The 18,029-nt window shown below is 33.2% G+C and overlaps 1 protein-coding gene across 3 annotated transcripts in view; it reads right to left on the bottom strand.

Moving 5' to 3' along the window:
- Positions 1 to 18,029, bottom strand: part of SCAF11 (SR-related CTD associated factor 11) — a 70,223-nt gene that overhangs the window by 15,943 nt on the left and 36,251 nt on the right. For all 3 annotated transcript variants that reach the window (XM_019419116.2, XM_019419117.2, XM_019419118.2), the window contains exons 5-9: positions 13,594 to 13,671; positions 10,153 to 10,253; positions 8,003 to 8,064; positions 1,343 to 1,401; positions 882 to 991 (exon numbers count right to left, since the gene is read on the bottom strand). In XM_019419116.2, coding sequence (XP_019274661.2) covers positions 882 to 991; positions 1,343 to 1,401; positions 8,003 to 8,064; positions 10,153 to 10,253; positions 13,594 to 13,671 — 410 coding nt within the window. The remainder of the gene's footprint in view (positions 1 to 881; positions 992 to 1,342; positions 1,402 to 8,002; positions 8,065 to 10,152; positions 10,254 to 13,593; positions 13,672 to 18,029) is intronic.

Genomic DNA, 18,029 nt, shown 5'->3' with positions numbered 1-18,029 from the left:
TATAAACCACATTTAAAAGAAGTACCTTTTTCTAAACACCTTCAAAATGAATTCATTCCTGTAAATTTTTTACATTACAAATCAAAATCATATTGATTTGATTCATAAAAATAATGGTTGAATTTATATCTTAGGTGACAGGATATTTTTAAAAAGTCAATTTAGAATAATATCCATGTTACTGAGAGAAAAAAGCAACACTATTTTCTATGAACCATGAACCCACCATGAACCAAAGCTGTAGCAAGCAATCCCAGTAGAAACTGTATCTGCAACAATTTCCCAACAGAAACTAAGTGTAAGACAAAAGGAAAAAATAGAGGAAGATATAGTTACTGTAATCAAAATGGATATAGTTCAGCTTTTTAAAAGGCTACTCAGATGTTACTGTTTTCTTTGGTACCTTGAGGCAAGCTCTAACATTAAATCCTACAATCTTAAACCTGTCTTCTTCATTTAACCAAAGCTAAGTGATTTTAAAACCCCAACTTAATCTTCAGATTCCACAAACATCTACTTATTATCCATATTCCAGTCACTACAGATTCAAAGACGACTGGATCTACTCTAAAAGGGTTCTTCTTGATTAAATTTAGCAAGTAGCTTTACTTATCTATCAAATAAAAAGCCTGTGTAGAACAATTTATTATTAATGAAAACAAAACCCACTAGACCATAGGCAGTCATCACATAATACAGAGGGTCACAAAATAATAGGTGATCTCCTTCCCTGAACTAATTTATTTTCCAGAAGAAACAAAAACAAAATACAAGGTGAGCCTTTATGTTTATTGAGCCAAAACTTAAATTTTTACTGAAAGTTAATTATAATAATTAAACATCAAGTATAAAAGCATCCATTAAAAGTAATAAATACTAACCAGTAAGTTCTACAGGTAAAAGAAGATTCTCCAATGTGATTACTAGAAGAAAACATATTGGAGAAAAAATTTCTGAAGCACTGACTTGTACACTGATTTGATCTTCGGGGCTAGAAAAGTAAAAAGAAGTTAGTGAAACAGCAAACAAAAAACCTCCATAATCGGTAATAGTTATAATTTAAACATTTTGATACACCTGAGTTACAGAGTTATGGATTAAACAACCATAAGGTGTTATTATATAAGAAAAAGATTTTTCTTTGAACAAAACTTATTGATTTTTTTTTTAATGTTTATTTTATTTTTGAGAGAGAGAGAGAGAGAGAGAGAGAGAGGCAGAGAATCCCAAGCAGGCTCTGTGCTGACGTAGGGCTGGAACCCATGAACCATGAGATCATGACCTGAGCTGAAGTCAGATGCTTAAATAGACTGAGCCACTAGGTGCCCCTATTTTTACAAACCTTATTTATCTTTATTGTTGCATTTTTCTTTCCTTCCATTTCACTGTGTGTAGGGTTTCCTGTACAAAGACATAAAAAGACTCCGTTACCTTGTCTTAATTTTTATTTCAAAAGGTTGTAAACCAGTACTGATAGTGGCATATACTGGCATACTGACAAGAGAAAATTAAAATATGTAGAAAAGTTAAATTTAAAATAATAGTATTTGCATTTATATAATTTTTCCAAATGCTAATTTTATCTTGTTAAGCTGCAGGTAAAAAGAAAGAGCCACAACACAATACAACTGGTGTGGAGCATGCTCAGAGCATCAGTATGAAAATTCTAGTCAACATTTTCTGGCAGCCTATGCAAACTTAAACCGTCTTGTTACAAAAAAAAAAAAAAAATACACATACACACACAAGATGTCAAATTATTTCATATCAGTAACACACTTAATATGTTCTTTCCAGCTATAACCTAAAAATCAGGCAGTTAACTGACCTCAAGTAGGAGCTGACCAGAGAACTGGGATCATCAGCCCTTGTCAACCATAAATTATGATTTAGCTCCTGGCACCAACATCAAGTACCCTCCTTCTTCCTCAAACTTTATAATTAAAATTAAGAAGTGCAGAAGTGTTGATAAGATAGCCCTCTGTTATAGCAATGTTTATGGCTACACTGCTTATGATTTGGGTATTTCTGGTTTTACCTGTCACATCTGCAAATTTATTTCAATGGATACAAATTTCCACACTAAGAAAAATAAAGGACAATTTCTGCTAACCACAAAAATTGTGTTAACATCTTTATAGATTACTGCTCCTAGTTGTTCTTCATGAAGCCTATATTAGTAGTCATCTCTACCTATCAATACACTTGTTGTCTGCAATAAATCGCTACTGGTACTATGGTCATTGCTCTCACCTCAGAACTCCAGAAAAAGTATACAGTGAAAATGACAATAGATCTTTTCAGTCTTCTGCCTTGCTTGCCTCACAAAGAGCCTAGTGCCTTTGTTAAAAATAAATCATTCTAGTGAGGAGGCCTGTTTCCTGCTCATGTGTATTTGGGGTGTTTTCTGTCAGTCCAGTTGGTAATAGGCTACTTTCTACTTAATAGCATACTAATTTCCTTTTAAGTTACTACACAACAGCTGTTTGGTTTCCTGCTATTTTTGCATCCTTCACACATTTCCCACCCAGAAGTGTTCTAACAAATGTAATTTCAACAATGGGGAAAGAGGGGTGCTGGCTGAGTTCCAGGAGCTTATTTTCTTATTCTTCAATGCATATTTAAAAGATGATAATGATTTTTTTAATTGCATAAAGAAGCCAGCAATAAAAAAAGTGTGATAGGTACCCAGCCACATTCTTAGAAGTAACTATTTCCTTCAGCTACACATAGTTTTGCTGTGTTGTAGCTATACAGGGTCTTTTATACCCTAATGGGTAGGTAAGGTTTTGTTTTCATTCAGGTTTCATTCATTTACTACTTACTGAGTATACTGCGTTTACACAGCATTCCTTCACTTGCAAACCTATCTCAGGAAGCCATTAGAATGCTCTCTACAGGAAGAACTGTTTGTTTTCTGGCCAATGTTAAATATGAGTATCTAGTCCAAATGGTATTTCACCTATTTCTGGGTAATTTTCAGGTAATTACTGAGCAACTCCAATAACAATCTCAAAAACATTCAATACTGGTGGATTTATCTAAATTGTGGTCTCCTAGAGACCATTTCACAAATCCACCCTACTAATCTACCTTTGGACAGCAATGATAGGCCTTTTCATTTCTTTATTTATTTTTGAGAGAGAGCAAGCGAGCGAGCGCACACAAGCAGGGGAGGGGCAGAGAGACAGAGCGAGAGAGAGACAGAATTCGAAGCAAGCTCCAGGCTCTGAGCTGTCAGCATAGAGCCCGACACGGGGCTCGAACTCACAGGCCATAAGATCATGACCTGAGCCGAAGGTGGACGCTCAACCGAGTCACCCAGACACCCCTTTTCATTTCACCCCCCAAGCACCCCTTTTCATTTTTTATCAATAAAGTAATACATGTATATACTTTAAGAAGTCAAACAGCACTTCTAGGCTTAAAGAGAAAGTCCCATTCCCTAAAAGCACTCATCAAATCCCTTCAGCGTTTTTTCTAATATTTGCCTCTTTATTTCTAAATAACATGCTTATACTACTCTACCTTGATTTTTTTGGTTTCAGGTATTTTCTAATTTTTTTTTTTTTTTTTTTTTTTTTTTACCATAGCAGATAAAGGCTTTATTCTTCTACCACTTCCCTACCCACGTCCTTAGGTGCTTCCACCTACTGTTCCTTTTAATATATCAAATTTGATATAAGCAGTACTACATTATTGTAACTATATAAACATTATTCACAGCTGAACCACGAACTTAATTATTATTTTTCTTTTACAACATCTTGCTTTTCCTAAGGTTAATATTTTCTCTATACCACCTATCATTGATTTAACTAACTCTACAAGTATACATTTCCTCTTAATACAAACACATTAATGCATCCACCTAGTCTGTTTCCCACTCTCTTGGAAATACTATTCCTTTTTCCTGCTCCAGTCTGAACTGGTAACTCTCTACAAGTTGTTTAACAGATCATTCTCAACTATCTTCTATCATTCTAATAATCCCTTTATCTTTGTGCTGGGTCGGAACTCATTTTCTGAATCTCACGTTGTTCATTTATTTTCTCATTTAGTGGAGCATGCACACCCTCCAGTAGAACTCTGAGAAAGGGTGTATGAGAATCAATTTTTGAGCTCTTACATGTTTGAGAATGTATTTATTCTACCCTAACACTTGACTGACAGTTTAACAAGGTTTAGAATGTCCTTGGTTAGTAATTATTTTCCCCCAAATTTTCAAGGCATTGCTCTAGTGCTCCATCCGTTGTTGATAACATTCTTTTATACATGGTCTGTTCTCTCTCCAGAACCTCTTAGGAAATTGTGATCTGCAGTGTTCTGGAATTTTATGAAACATGTCAGTTCTTTCCTAATTTACCAGGTGTTAGGTTAAGTCTTTATCTGGATACTCACACCCTACTATTCTGAGAAGTTTTCTTTGTAGTAACTTTTCTTGATAACTTTCTGCCTTTTGGACTTTTTCCTTTTTGAAATTTTATTATTCAGTACTGAACTTCACAGACTAATATGTTGTCTGGTTAACTTTTCATCCCACTTTCTGAGATTTCTCAGCTTATCATCTATCCCTGAATTTTTAAAATTTCTACTATATTTTTCATTTCCAAAAGTTTTCTTTCTTTAGTCTTTCCTGTTTCAATGAGGAAGTATCCCTTCTTTTATCTCTGAGCATATTAATTTTTAAGTTGTTCCCTATTTCCCAGCACTTGGTTTGTTTTATCAGGTTCCTTTTATTTATCTCTGTTTTGACCTCTGTTATATTGGAGGTTTCCCTCAAATACCTGGTGATCCTTAATTTGTGGGACACTAAAATACTGATTGAAAATGGTGAGGATCGGTGGTCAGAGCCTTTCAACTAATGGGTTTCACTGTAGGATGATCAAGCAAAGATCTGGCTTTTTCATTTATAGACTCCCAAATATCAATATCTCAGGTCTTTTCTCTTAGGCAAGACAATAACCCAGAAGATGTCTCCTATCTCCCACTTTGGAAATACACAAGACTGCTAGTGCTTTGGGAAAAGACCATGGGTAGAGAACTAGAGGCCTTAACATTTGCCTTAATTTCCCTCTCTTTAGGGTTATTTCCTCTATCCTCATTTGTGCCAGAGTTTAATCTGGTTTAATCATTCCTTCTAGAGAGTAAGCCTCCAGTCTTTGCCTGGGTGTAGACTCCTCCCCCTACCCTGTTCAACCAAGAATCTGCAGGATAAAGTCCTTTAAAACATTTTTACCAATTCTATTTTTTGGCACCACCCTTATCTCTGCCTTCAAAGATAATGGAGACCTTCAGATTCAAGACAGTCTAAGGATCTGTGGTATGTGAACTGATTTCTTCTGAACTCCACTCTCCCCATGAAAAGTTTAGGTTTCAGCTTTCTGCTAAGACAATTTTTTTTTAAGTGAACTCCACGCACAACGTGGGGCTTGAACTCACAACTCAAGAGTTGCATGCTCTACTAACTAGGCCAGCTAGGAGCCCCATCTGCTAAGACAATTTACCATTCACCTCACACAATCACTTTCAAGACTTGTGAACATCTTTTATCTGCTCTCTCTTCTCTCCAGTTCTTTGTCTTGTGGCTTTAAATTTTTCATTCCTTTGTTCTCAATTTGGTAGGGTTTTGGGAAGGATTAGAGAATTAAACAGGTGCTATGCTTATCAATCTGGTATGCTTAGTTGGAAGCTTGTCTTGTTTGAATTCAGCATATCCTAAAACATGTTTCATGAAATACTAATCCCAAAAGATGTTTCATGAAAACATCTTTTTCTACGATAGAAACTAGTATAAAAAAGGTTCTTAGCTTAGAGCCCAGTACTTGGCAGGGACCCAATTACAATTTGATTAATTGATTCCAAAGTTAATAAAGCAATAATTAAATGGATTTAGCATATACTTAAAGGAGTACTCCATTAAGAAATGCCTGAAAAGGGTATACTTTTTATAAACTACATCAATTATAAAATATTAGCCCAAACCAAAGATTAATGTTCATTCTAAGAACAAAGTAGATGAAAGAGTTCAAAATTAAAAAAAATATGACAACTCAGTTATCTAGCATTAGTAAAGAATGAAAAGTGACATTTCCTTAACAAATCTGCCAAAAGGTAGGTTAGCTGACCTTCCTCAGTATCTTCAGTGAGGCAACACTATCTTCCTTAAATGAAGAAACTAAATTAAACAGTTTACATAATTTTCCTAGAGTCACAGATGATTTAATGGAAAAGCCAGTACAAAACCCAAGAGGCCCAACTTCCAATAAAATTCTCTACGAGGCCTGCTAGACTTTTACTAATGTTATACTAAAAATGTTATACTAATAATTTATAATCCAGATAAAAAAATTTCATAGCCTCTTATGCTCTATTCATTAGTTTGAGTAGTATATAAGATAAAGATAAATAACTTCAGGCATAAATTCACATTCCTGCTTCTAAAATTAAGCAGTCCCAGGTAAAGGGACAGGGTTTTCTCAAGTTTTTTTATAAAAGAAATTTAAAGTACCCTTAAGACACAATGGCTCCTGTTCAGTGTAACTGGGTAAACAAAGACGTATTTAATTTGTATAACTTGCCATTAACTCTACCTTCACATTAACTTAATCTCTTAGTCCTGTAAAACATTTCCTCATAATTAACTGTGCATCAGTACTTCTGTAGTACCTACTCATAAACTACAATGAAGATTTCTGACTATCCTAAATCAAACAAATAATTCAGGCATCTTAAGTAGGCACAGCACTAGGTTAGAGGCCTTGGACAGTGTTAGATCTTCTGGCAGAAAGAGTCTTCTCCCTAAAAAATAAGTCCAGGCAGAAGATATATGCTACAGAAAATTACAATAGTCTTAAAATTAAGATTACTATAGTGAAAGCATGCAACATTATAGCGAGAAAATCTATAACATCATTTAATCTTCCTCAGCAGTACATTTTATATCAGTTCCTAGAGTTACTGAGCAAAGACTATCCATAAAAAAGGATGCTAATATATAGCAATGACAGAAAAACAAAGTTTTGATATCTAAGGTTTTTAACAAAAGAAAAATGCTATCTGACCATGGAAGTCCTTGTAGTGCAATTCATGTTAATAGTAAATTCAGAGGCAGGAAATGTGAGGATCTATAAACCTGAGAGGTCATGTTAATTCCAACCAGAAAAAGTAACAACATCCAAACTTCATAAATGTATAAAAAATGAGTTGATTATCATTTAAGAACAATGAATTCATTACTTCTATCTATAAATAAAAATTCACTGTACTCTAACCTGCAAAATAAATGCTCACCACTTGTTTACAAACAGCTCAGTAAGTTGTTCTTCTGAACAGCCTCAGTACTGAGGAAGAGTCACAAAGCACTACCATACCATTTTTCTCAGGCCCTATTGCAAAGCTTTCCTGTATGAGAGAACCATGTACTACACAAGAACAAAAGACAGTAACATTTAACTGCTCCTGTAGATAAATATGTAAGAGGTGCTTTGTTTCCAAACAAAGTTTCAAATTAGAAGTGTAGCTAGAGGCCAAACCACAACTTCTGGAAACTGAACTACTCACTGTCACAGACCTCCCAGCAACTGTAAGGCTGCTACTTACAGTTTCTGGACGGCAAGGTATTTTATCTCATCTCCCCTAAGGACTTCTGCACTAATGACTGGGGTAAGACCATGTGCACGCTGCTAACCACCAACTAATTAGAAGACACTCTTCTCTTCCTTTTCTAACACAAACACACATACACATGCGTACACACATGTACTCAATCACAATCTCTTCCCTCCCTCCAAGCAGAGCATAAAAAGGGTTGGGACAGAGAACAGCAAAAACCACTCCAGGAAGAAAACAGTTTACATAGGACTGACACAATGTACAGAGCTCAGTGGGTTCTAGGGATGACTATTTTCCAAACCAAAAGTAAGAACTTTAACACAAGTATTAAAGTAAGAAACAAAAAAAGGTAGGAAATACAAATAAAAAAAAAAAAAAAGTCACTTACTGTGTGTCATCTTCAAATCATAAAGTTTTGCACATAATAGATCTTCTTTTATAACTTTTTTCCTGCAAACATCAATAAAGAGGTGAAATAACTAAAAGAAAATTGTCACTCCGCTCATTTATTTACAATTCACCGTCAACCAAAATGAAATTATGCACGAGGTTTTAAATTCTAGCAAAGAAAGCATGACTAGTGGCCACTCCCACTCCTATGACTTACAATGGAGGTTCATTACCAAGAAACAAAAAACCATCACAATCTCTTCCCCTGGAACTGTTAGAAAGTATCGGGAAGGGGGGTGGGGGGGGTGTCAGGGTTTTTTACTGCTTCAGAAGGGAGAGGCAACAATGAATGGATATCTAAGTGCTGTAAAGACTAGGTTACATGCAGGAAATATAAGACTGAATGAGATGCTAAAAACATCCAGAGTCCAAAATGAATGTACTATATTTAACAGTTGATAGACTTTCCACCTTGGGAGGAATCATGAAGGGGATGACTTGGTGGATAAAAGCAAATTATTATTTCTGTATACCATCCACTACCACAAATCTCTGAGAAAAAGCAGTCAAACATACGGGCTACCTCAGCTGTGTTAGACCCACGATATGACTCTGTTACAGGATGTACAGTGATGACCACTATACTCTCAGGTAGGGTAATTCAGAGAAAGCACAAAAATGCATGTCCGTGACAGTCATAGCTAGTGATAATGTATCAAGAATGAAGCTGCAGAAGTTCTTCAGTGTGCCTGAGGAAAGTGTGCTACTATCTTCTATTTAAAAATAAATGCAAAACCCAAAAACTGACTCATACAGTTAAAAGAAAATCTTAATAAAATTTCTGTAATGCAGTTACTAACTTGGATTTATGGTTGGGCTCTTGGAATGGGCGTCCCATAAATCCCTTAAAATCATATACAAACGTAGGTTTTATGACATGTTTTTCTGGTAGAAGGTGTCTATAGCCTTCTTTAGATTCTCAAAGAAGTCCATAACTTCCAAAAAGAGCTGAAGAGTTGCAGGATTATAAATTGTGGCATGATTTAATAAACCTTAAGAATTACTGTCAACTGCTTTAGTAACTAAATAAATATACTCTGTTAAGAAATTAATATTCTGATTAAATGTACTAATGAATCAGATTTAGTTATGTATTTTACAATATATATTTCTTAAGAATACAATTTTGGACAGCTCTGAATATATGTCAGATCAAAATGGGCTTAAATTTTAAATGTATTAGAACAATTTAAGTATTAATAATAAATTTCCAGTAAACTATTAACTCAATTTACTTCAAAAAATGTTAAATACCTATTAAACTCAAGTACTAATAAGCACTATATTTCTAGGCAATTATGTTTTAAAAACAGTACTTGAAGAAATAAATCCAAACATGTTAAAACATTTTTTAAAACACAAATGGTTGTTATGGTAGGTACCAAGTGCCTGCTACACTTGCTACAATACAAAGAAGTAAAATCAAAAAGATAATAAGCAGCTTCAATTGTAACTGTCTCATGAAGAATATGTGCTATATTATTAGTTACTTCCTACTTTTTGTCCATAAATACTAGTGAGCAGTGCTACTCAAAATATGCGGTCAGTGCAACAGTGCTTATTCATTCCTGGTTTGTCATATACAAAAAATGAGTAAGCTTTAATTTACACTGCTATAACATTTTTATTTCACAAAAATATCTGAACAGATTACAGAAAAAAACTAAAACAAAACAATTCATCAAAGATACAATTCAAATTCTACTCTCAAGATTTCAACCAGTCTTTTTTAAAATTACCAAGTGTGTGCTTTAAAAGAAGTAATTAAATACATTTAAACTCCACATTGTTTAAAAAAAAAAAAAAAAAAGCACTTTTTTTCTTAATTTTATTTATTTTTTTTAGAGATAGAGAAAGTGCAAGTGGGGGAGAGGGACAGAGGGAGAGGGAGAGAGAGAGATCTCAAGGAGGCTCCATACTCAGCATGGAGCCCGACGAGGGGCTCAATCCCATGATCCTGGGATCATGAGCCAAAATCAAGAGTGGGACGCTCAACCAACTGAGCCACCCAGGCGCCCCAGCACTTTTCTTATTAGCTATCTTCTGGTTCTACACATTTGGACTCCACTTCTACAGTTCATCACTAACCTCATACAGCTTTTAGAATTTTCACGATAGAAGAGCGGTTTCTTAAAAGAGCTTTCATTTTTCTTGTCTTTTGTTTCTCTCAACTGTCTTTTTACTTGAACCTAGAAGAAAAGCAAAATCATGTGTTTAGAGTTGATAATCCAGTATCACAAATGATCACATACCAATTCTCCTTTGAAAGGATAAAAAAATTAAAGAAACAAAATTGTCTGAATGAAAAGGTAGCCCAAACACACATGCTTATTCATTCACAAGCATGCTAAACCATAAGGCTAGTAGTAAGTGTGCTAAGCTCTGGGGAAACAAAATAGTGAGAGGCATGTAAACAGATAAAGTGCTCATGAGCGCAGATCTATTTATACATGTAGGACTAAGAAATTAACTCTATTTGAGGATAACAGAGAAGACTTAAATGAGTAGGTAATTTATGAGTTGGTCTTAACGAGTAGGAATTTATCGAAGGAAAAAATATTCTGAATGGAAGAACAGTGAGAAGCCAATACAGACAGGGAAGAAAATATCAGCAGGATATAAAGCTGATGTCATATATTAGGACCACACTGTAAAGACCCTCAAATAAGAAAACAATTCCATGGGAACCAGGAAATAAATGGAGTTATTAAAGCAAGTGAATAAGATGATCAAACTTGATTTTTAGGATAAGCTTTGCCAGTGATGTGGAGAATGAACCAGTTAAGGAGAGACAATAAAGGCCAGGAAACCAGAAGAAAGTTCTTATAATTGTGTAGATCTATACTGTCTGAGACAACAGTTGTTAGCCACACGTGGCTACTGAGCCCTGAAATGTGGCTTGTTTGAATTGAAATTGTACCTTAAGTGTAAAATATACACTGGATTTCAAAGACATAGAACAACAACAAAAATAGGTAAAATCTCTCAATAATAATCCTTTGAAAATACTATATGTACTCATACTACATTAGATATGTTAAATAAAATATATTCGTAAAATTATTTTTTACCTGTTATCTTTCTACTCTTTTAAATTAAAGTGGCTACTAAAAATTTTACAGAGTGGCTTGTAGTATATTTCTATTGGCAGAACAAGTATGGATGACAGCATGAGAGCCTACAAAGAAGTAACAAAAGAGGAATGAAGAAGAAACAAATTTAAGATAGTATGCAGAAGGACTAGGCAAAGATGATGGAGAGAGAAAAAAATGGAAAACTCCCAGATGAATTCTGGATTCTAAATAGAGATGACCACAAGTAGTTGAAAACATAAATCTGGTTCTAAGGAAAGAGGTCTCGGCTAGTGATAGAATTTTAGAAGCCATACAAATATAGGTAAGAGTTTAAAGCTACTGGAGTACTCAAGAAGTCTTAAAAAGTATCCCTAGAAAATTGAAAGGCACTTAAAATTTAAGAAATTATTTCTAAAAAGGCAGAGAGATAGGAAAGAAGATTGTGAAAGGTCAGATAAGTAAAACAAGCAAGCATACATACAAACATTCATAAAAGCATATCCTATAAACCAAAGAAAATAAAGGGCAGTCAAGAGCACCACATGCAGAAAACAAAAAATTATTTTGAACCTTAGTGAGGATAGATTTAGGAAAATAAAACAATAGGGGTGAATGTTCAATGGGAGTTAAAAAGCAATTGTGAAGAGGGAGCCAAGTACAGATATCTCCTTCAAGTTTAGTTGGAAAGGGATAAAGATAATAAAGTGAAGATTCAGAAGTAAAGATCAAAGGAAAACATTTAAGAGTATGTAGGTAATATCATGCCATAAGAAATATTTTTTGAAGTCTAACCAAATTAGGCTAACACTACACCAAACTTCTAATTTAAGTAAAATATAAACCATATTAAATAAAACATAAATTTCTATTCCGAGCAACAAAACAGTATTTCACATGAAGCAGCAAAACAAAATTTTATAGGAAAATATCTTTGGAAGTTAGTTCATGCCAATATATATATATTCAGCAACATAATATACATAGTCTGGAAAAATAGACAATCTGTCTTTCAGAGAAGCCATGCTTTAAATTTGATCATAATATTACACATTTATACAATGTTGTATCTTTTCTCTAAAACATACGAATTTATATAATTTAATAGAATTAAATAGAATTAATAGAATTACAACAAGCAAAATCATTTTTTACATATGTCGTTTTATTTGAATTGCAGTCTCATTTGTTCCTTATGTCAATGAGACACATCTGGTAAGAATATACCAAAACAAATTATAAATACCTACACTGAGGTATTTATGTGCTTAAATAGCTGTATGTTGCTTCCAAGCTATTACGGACTTATAGTGCTATTTGAGAACAGTTTTTTCCCCCATCAACAACATCACATTTATATATAATAAGAATTCTTCTCCTTCTCCCCTTCTCCTTCTCCTTTTTTTTTTTTTAAGTAAACTGTACCCACAACGTGGGGCCTGAACTCACAACCCAGAAATGGAGTTGCATGCTGTACTGACTGAACCAGCCAGATACTCCCAAGAATTCTTAATTCTTAAAGTAATTTCAGCTATACACCATTCCTGACTTGTTAGTGATACCTCAAGAAATCTTTTTCTCATACAGTTTAACTACTCACTCTCCTTTTCTTTTCACCTTTTACTCACTGACTCAGGAATATGTTCCTATTTCTTTTTTCTTCTTTTATTTATAAGCCAAAAATAAATCTAAATACAAATCATAATCATGGTTCATAATCATAAATAACATCAACAAGGTATGTATATGTGAATTTCATGAAAGTGATTAGGATTAAGCATTACAATAAAATTGTACTTCATAAAAGAATAAAGTCATCTGCCCACGCCAACCTGGAAACTATGAGAAGTCTCTCAGGATCCCTACAAACCCCCTTATCCTTCACTAATCACTCACTTTCCTTCAAGCAGCAGCATTTAAAAGCAAAGACACCATTTTATTTTTAGTTTTATTGGCTTACTCTTCCAAACATTTTAATGTTTTTCATGAAAAACAATTTGTGGGTATTTTGAATTTAAGTTTTTGTGTGCTTGGTTTTTGAATCTAATATTCCATTTCAAACCCCTTTTCAATGAAAAAAGTATTCAAAGCACAATCCAATTAATCAGTAAATGTTTCTGACATACAAAAGTCCTCACACTAAAAACATTCTAGAAATTTAAATATCTTGCAATTAACACTAAATGTGAAACTTCTTTTAAACCATCTAAAATTGTGGAAAATCATAAGGTGACCACCATGGATTTGACCTCTTAAAGGAGGACAAAGAAAAAAAAGGTTCAGAATTTTTGTCCTTGTAGTAAAGCCTAGGCTTTACATGCTGAAGAGAAATAATAATCACAGATTAAACCTAAAGTTGAACAATTCATAAATATACTCAAACTGAAAATCTATTAAAGCGAAATCATCTCAACTAAGTTTATACGGCTCATGTTGCAAAGTAAAATATAAGCTTTACCTTAACACAACCTTCCAATGCACTCAATTTAAACACTGCTTGAAATGGTTTTCGATCAACAGGACATGAAGCCAGTATCTGAAAAATGATTAACAAATTATAACTTTATAAACATTTCTTAGATCAACATTAAACTATAACACATTAAGCTTTCCACTAGAAAAGGAAATAGAAAAATAATCTCTTCTTCTTTCAAAGATAAAGATAAAATACGTTCCACTTGTATCATGTCACAGAGTAATAAATACCTTAAACTTGTTCAATTCATTCAAATATTTACTGTGCTCCTACTCTACGCTAGGTTAAGTGCAATACAAAGATCAACAAGAGAGATAAAATCTCTGTTATCAAGAGAATACCTACAAAGACCTGCTTGCCCAGTTGAGAACTACTGGCAATTTGAAAGGAGAACTAGACTGAAATCAACAGCTCTGCTATCTAAAGAAAGTACTTGGGCAATTCTAAGTCAGAGGTAGAAGGAATGCCTTGGGCAGGTCCCTTACAGATTTTAATTTTTTATGACTTAATTAATTTCTCTCCAAATCAATTATTTTGAATAGACAGTTGCACCAGCAAGTCATTCCTTATACTATCCTTTAGGAGATATCCAATGCATATACACATATATGGTGTACCTTCTTAATATACAGCTAAACCGAATTTTGTTTTTCTCTTAATTATGTACCTTACATTGGTTTATATTACTATTTCTGCGTGGCCCCATTCTTAATAGCACGATATGCTGTAACAGTTTCAATTTACATTTCCTTTTTTATAAGTAAGATTGAGCATATTTTCCTATTTTTAAGGGCTTTTCAAAATTCCTTTTCTTTAAATTGTTTATTCACGCCCTTTGCCTAACCTTGTTTTTAGGTTGCTGGTCTTTTTCAAATAGAAATGTAGGCATTCTTTATAGATTAAGGAAAATTGTCTTTTGATCACTCTGATTCTAAATGAACTTTATTTTGATAAAAATAGTATTTTCCTGTACTTTCAAAATTAATGTGTATCAACTATTAAGTGTTTCTCTGTTAATACTATTTAAATATTTGTATAGGTTTATATTATTTAAATAATTTAAGGGCCATCTGGCTGGCTCAGTCAGTAGAACATGCAACTTTTGATCTTAGGCTCATAAGTTTGAGCCCCACGTTGGGTGTAAAGATTACCTTAAATATAAAAAAAATCTTATTTAAATAATTTAAAATGGAGTATATTGTCCACTAGGGCAGGAGGGAAGATTCTCTACAATATGAAAATACCAAAAGGTGACATTACTACACACGATTACAAAAGTAAAACAGGATTTTAACAATGTAATTAGCAATACTCTAAAAGACCACAAGATAGTAATGGAATTTTGACAAATTATCTTATGTTCCCTAGTGAAAAATGTGATTTTTGCCTTTCTGGACCTTGGAAGATATCAAGATATGCTTATACAAGTTCAGATAGATCAGACAAATGTCGCCTCTAGTCATAGAATACATTTTCACAAAGTCTGTGAATCACTTTGAGAGCAGCCAAAATATAAATTGAGTTACTTTACTACTGTGCTAAAAAGTAATTTTTCTTTCCTGTTAAGTAAGTAGGCCTTGAAAAAATGCTTTACCACATCTGAATTAGGAAATGTGACCTTACTATATTAAATCGGTTCAGACTGGTAGAAGCCAGCTCAGCTTAGTTCCAAGTACTATGGATTTAGGATGCTATTACTTTCCCTACAGAAAACAACCATAAGAAGCTTTGCAACAAGTAGTGATATAAAGCTGTCCATATCTTTTTAAAAACTGCACTGCAAATAGCAATTCTAGTTCAAAGAATTTGACAATGTGAATGTTTACATTAGCATTTACTATATGAAATTTCTTAAACTAGAAGTTATATTAATATGTTTATAATTAAAAAGAATATTTAAAAGTAAAACCTTTCACATACTTCTTATAAATAACCAAAGTTTCAGAATATACTTATTTCTATTTCAAAGGTAAATTTAGATAAACATTCATAAAAAGATAAAACAATGCTTCCTTCATGTTTTTTTGCTTCCTTCAATGTTTAAAAAAAAAAAAAAAACCATTAAGAAAGATGTACAGAAGCTCTGGATTGCTGTCTACTTTCAAATCTTGCCCTAATGTATAACCTTAAGCAAGTTACACAGACTCTGTGTATCTCGGTTACCTCATTTGTGAAAATGGGGATAACAGAACTTATCTCTGAAGTTCTTAAGGGAATCAACGGAATTACTTTAGAAGTGTATGGCATACATTAAGCATTGGGTAAAGTCTTCTAAATATCAACTAACTTCACTGAACAACAACAAAAGATTGGTTTATTAACAAAAATGATAATACAATATGATGTATTATTATACATGCATGTGAGAGACAGGAGTTCTTAATGATTTTCTGTTGGGTTTGCAAAGTTCATGGCATACATGGAAATTAAAATGTTTCATTTTACTATATCTATTTCAATTTGTAACACTAAGATCTAAAGAAAGCCGCTGTGTTCAAGAAATTTACTCTATATCAGATGCACCCAATCGTTCAGAAACTCTGAAATTGCATAACCTTATTTTCTTATTAAATTTTCTCGGATGACATCAGTAAGTGGCACTCTTGCCTTTAGTGTTCAAACTAAGAGTTTCAACCTGAGCCATTCCATTTTTATCTGTTTCAAATAATGGGGTTCTGAGTAAGATTTTGTTTTTGTTCTTTTTTTTCCTTAAGCATAACTGCCACAGATTTGTTTCAGGTTTCATCTGAAGAAAGGGTTCTACTGCTATTACAAAATGAAAGAAAACAGAAAAAAGTAGTTGGAAAACCACTGATATATATTATCACAATCTGTATATACTTAAAGTTTCTAAATCTAGTTGCTACTAGAAAATAAGTAAATAGGTTATCTTTGGCTCAGGCTCAGCCATCGGAAAAAATGCTGAAAACCAAGTTATCCTCCTCAGTTAAGGAAAGCACATGTCAGAAAACAAGCTACCTATAGTAGACAAAGTACATTTACAATGGCTGTTGAGAAATGATGGTATACCTTTCTGACCTTAGAAGAGTTTAACAAAACATTTCAGAGGGGAAACAGAAAAGAAATTCAGTTATCCTCAAGTCTTCATTGAATACTTCAATAAATTAAGACTAAAGAAGAATGAAAAAGAAATCAAAACATATTTTTAAAAATTAAGAGGATCTTTAATTTTTTTGTTAATGTATACTATAACAAAAGTACAAGGCTACCTTAACATGGCAAAGTTCAAAGACACCATCATTGGCAGGTATTAATAAAATTACACATTAATTTTTGTAAATTTTTGTTAATTTTTGTAAATAAAATTTACAAACAGGTTTTTGAAAATGGTTTATACCGTCTTACTTTTAAGACAGTCCCAAGGGTATTTCACGCTTATAATCCAGCAGATACCAATTCAGAAAATGTCAGATATTTTACTTAGCTTTCATAGTTTGTTACTAACATAACTAATTTTGTTTTTAAGTTGTAGGTTTTTGAAAATACACATTTAAACTAAAGTAGAAAATTTTGAATATACTTAATTGTGCTTAAAAAATGTGATTTTAGTTTTGAAGAAAATTATCCCAAATTTTGTTTTCCTTATATACAACCAAAATAAAAACCCCATGATTGTTCGCCATTTTTATTCCTCATATACAATCAAAATTAGTCTTCAATTAATCACCTATTTCAACCAATATGACTTTCATTTCAATACTTTGTAAGTATCTAATTTAGTTTCATAAAGTAATTCAATCACCATTCAATTTTGTGATACAGCTACAAAATTAATAGAATATGATCACTGCTTTACACCGTAATATGTATTAAAAAACAGAGCATACATTTTATTGTGAATGCTCTGTACTAAGGCTGTATCAGTTAAGTAGGCAATTTTGCTAGGAAAAAAAATCTTCCTAATGATTTCAGTAAAACATACCCTAGTATTCTGAAGCGTTGTAAATTCCCAGCTCAGACAAACCCATATTTAAATGTAAGAACAGGAAACCTTCCTTATTTGGAATTCAGGATTCTTGATTTCTAATATTTCTTGCTTCCTGTTGCTGCTCTATCCTCAATCACAAAGGCTGCCTACAGATAGCCCCTCCTAGAGAGAGAGAAGCAAGTGTTAAAGATAAGTGCTTAAGGACTAAATCTCAGTACCTATGCTTATTAAGTAGGTTTGTCTGTTCATGGGAATCTCTAGAAAATCTATCTTTCCTTCTAACAAATAGAGCATGTTATATAAAACTACAGTTCAAAAGCAAATAAAGATGATTTAGGAATGCATAATATTAGAGGCTTATTTTAAATCTGTTTACAAGAACTTATTTTTCTTGTTGATGGTGCCAATATACCTAGCCTGGACCTCCAAAGAAAGTGCTCACCTGTAGTCAGACTACATGTTCCCTATC

The sequence above is a fragment of the Panthera pardus genome, unplaced genomic scaffold, assembly GCF_024362965.1.
Source record: "Panthera pardus isolate Hobbes unplaced genomic scaffold, ASM2436296v1 HiC_scaffold_6, whole genome shotgun sequence".
Taxonomy (NCBI): Eukaryota; Metazoa; Chordata; class Mammalia; order Carnivora; family Felidae; genus Panthera; species Panthera pardus.
This window is presented reverse-complemented; position numbering and strand designations above follow the sequence as displayed.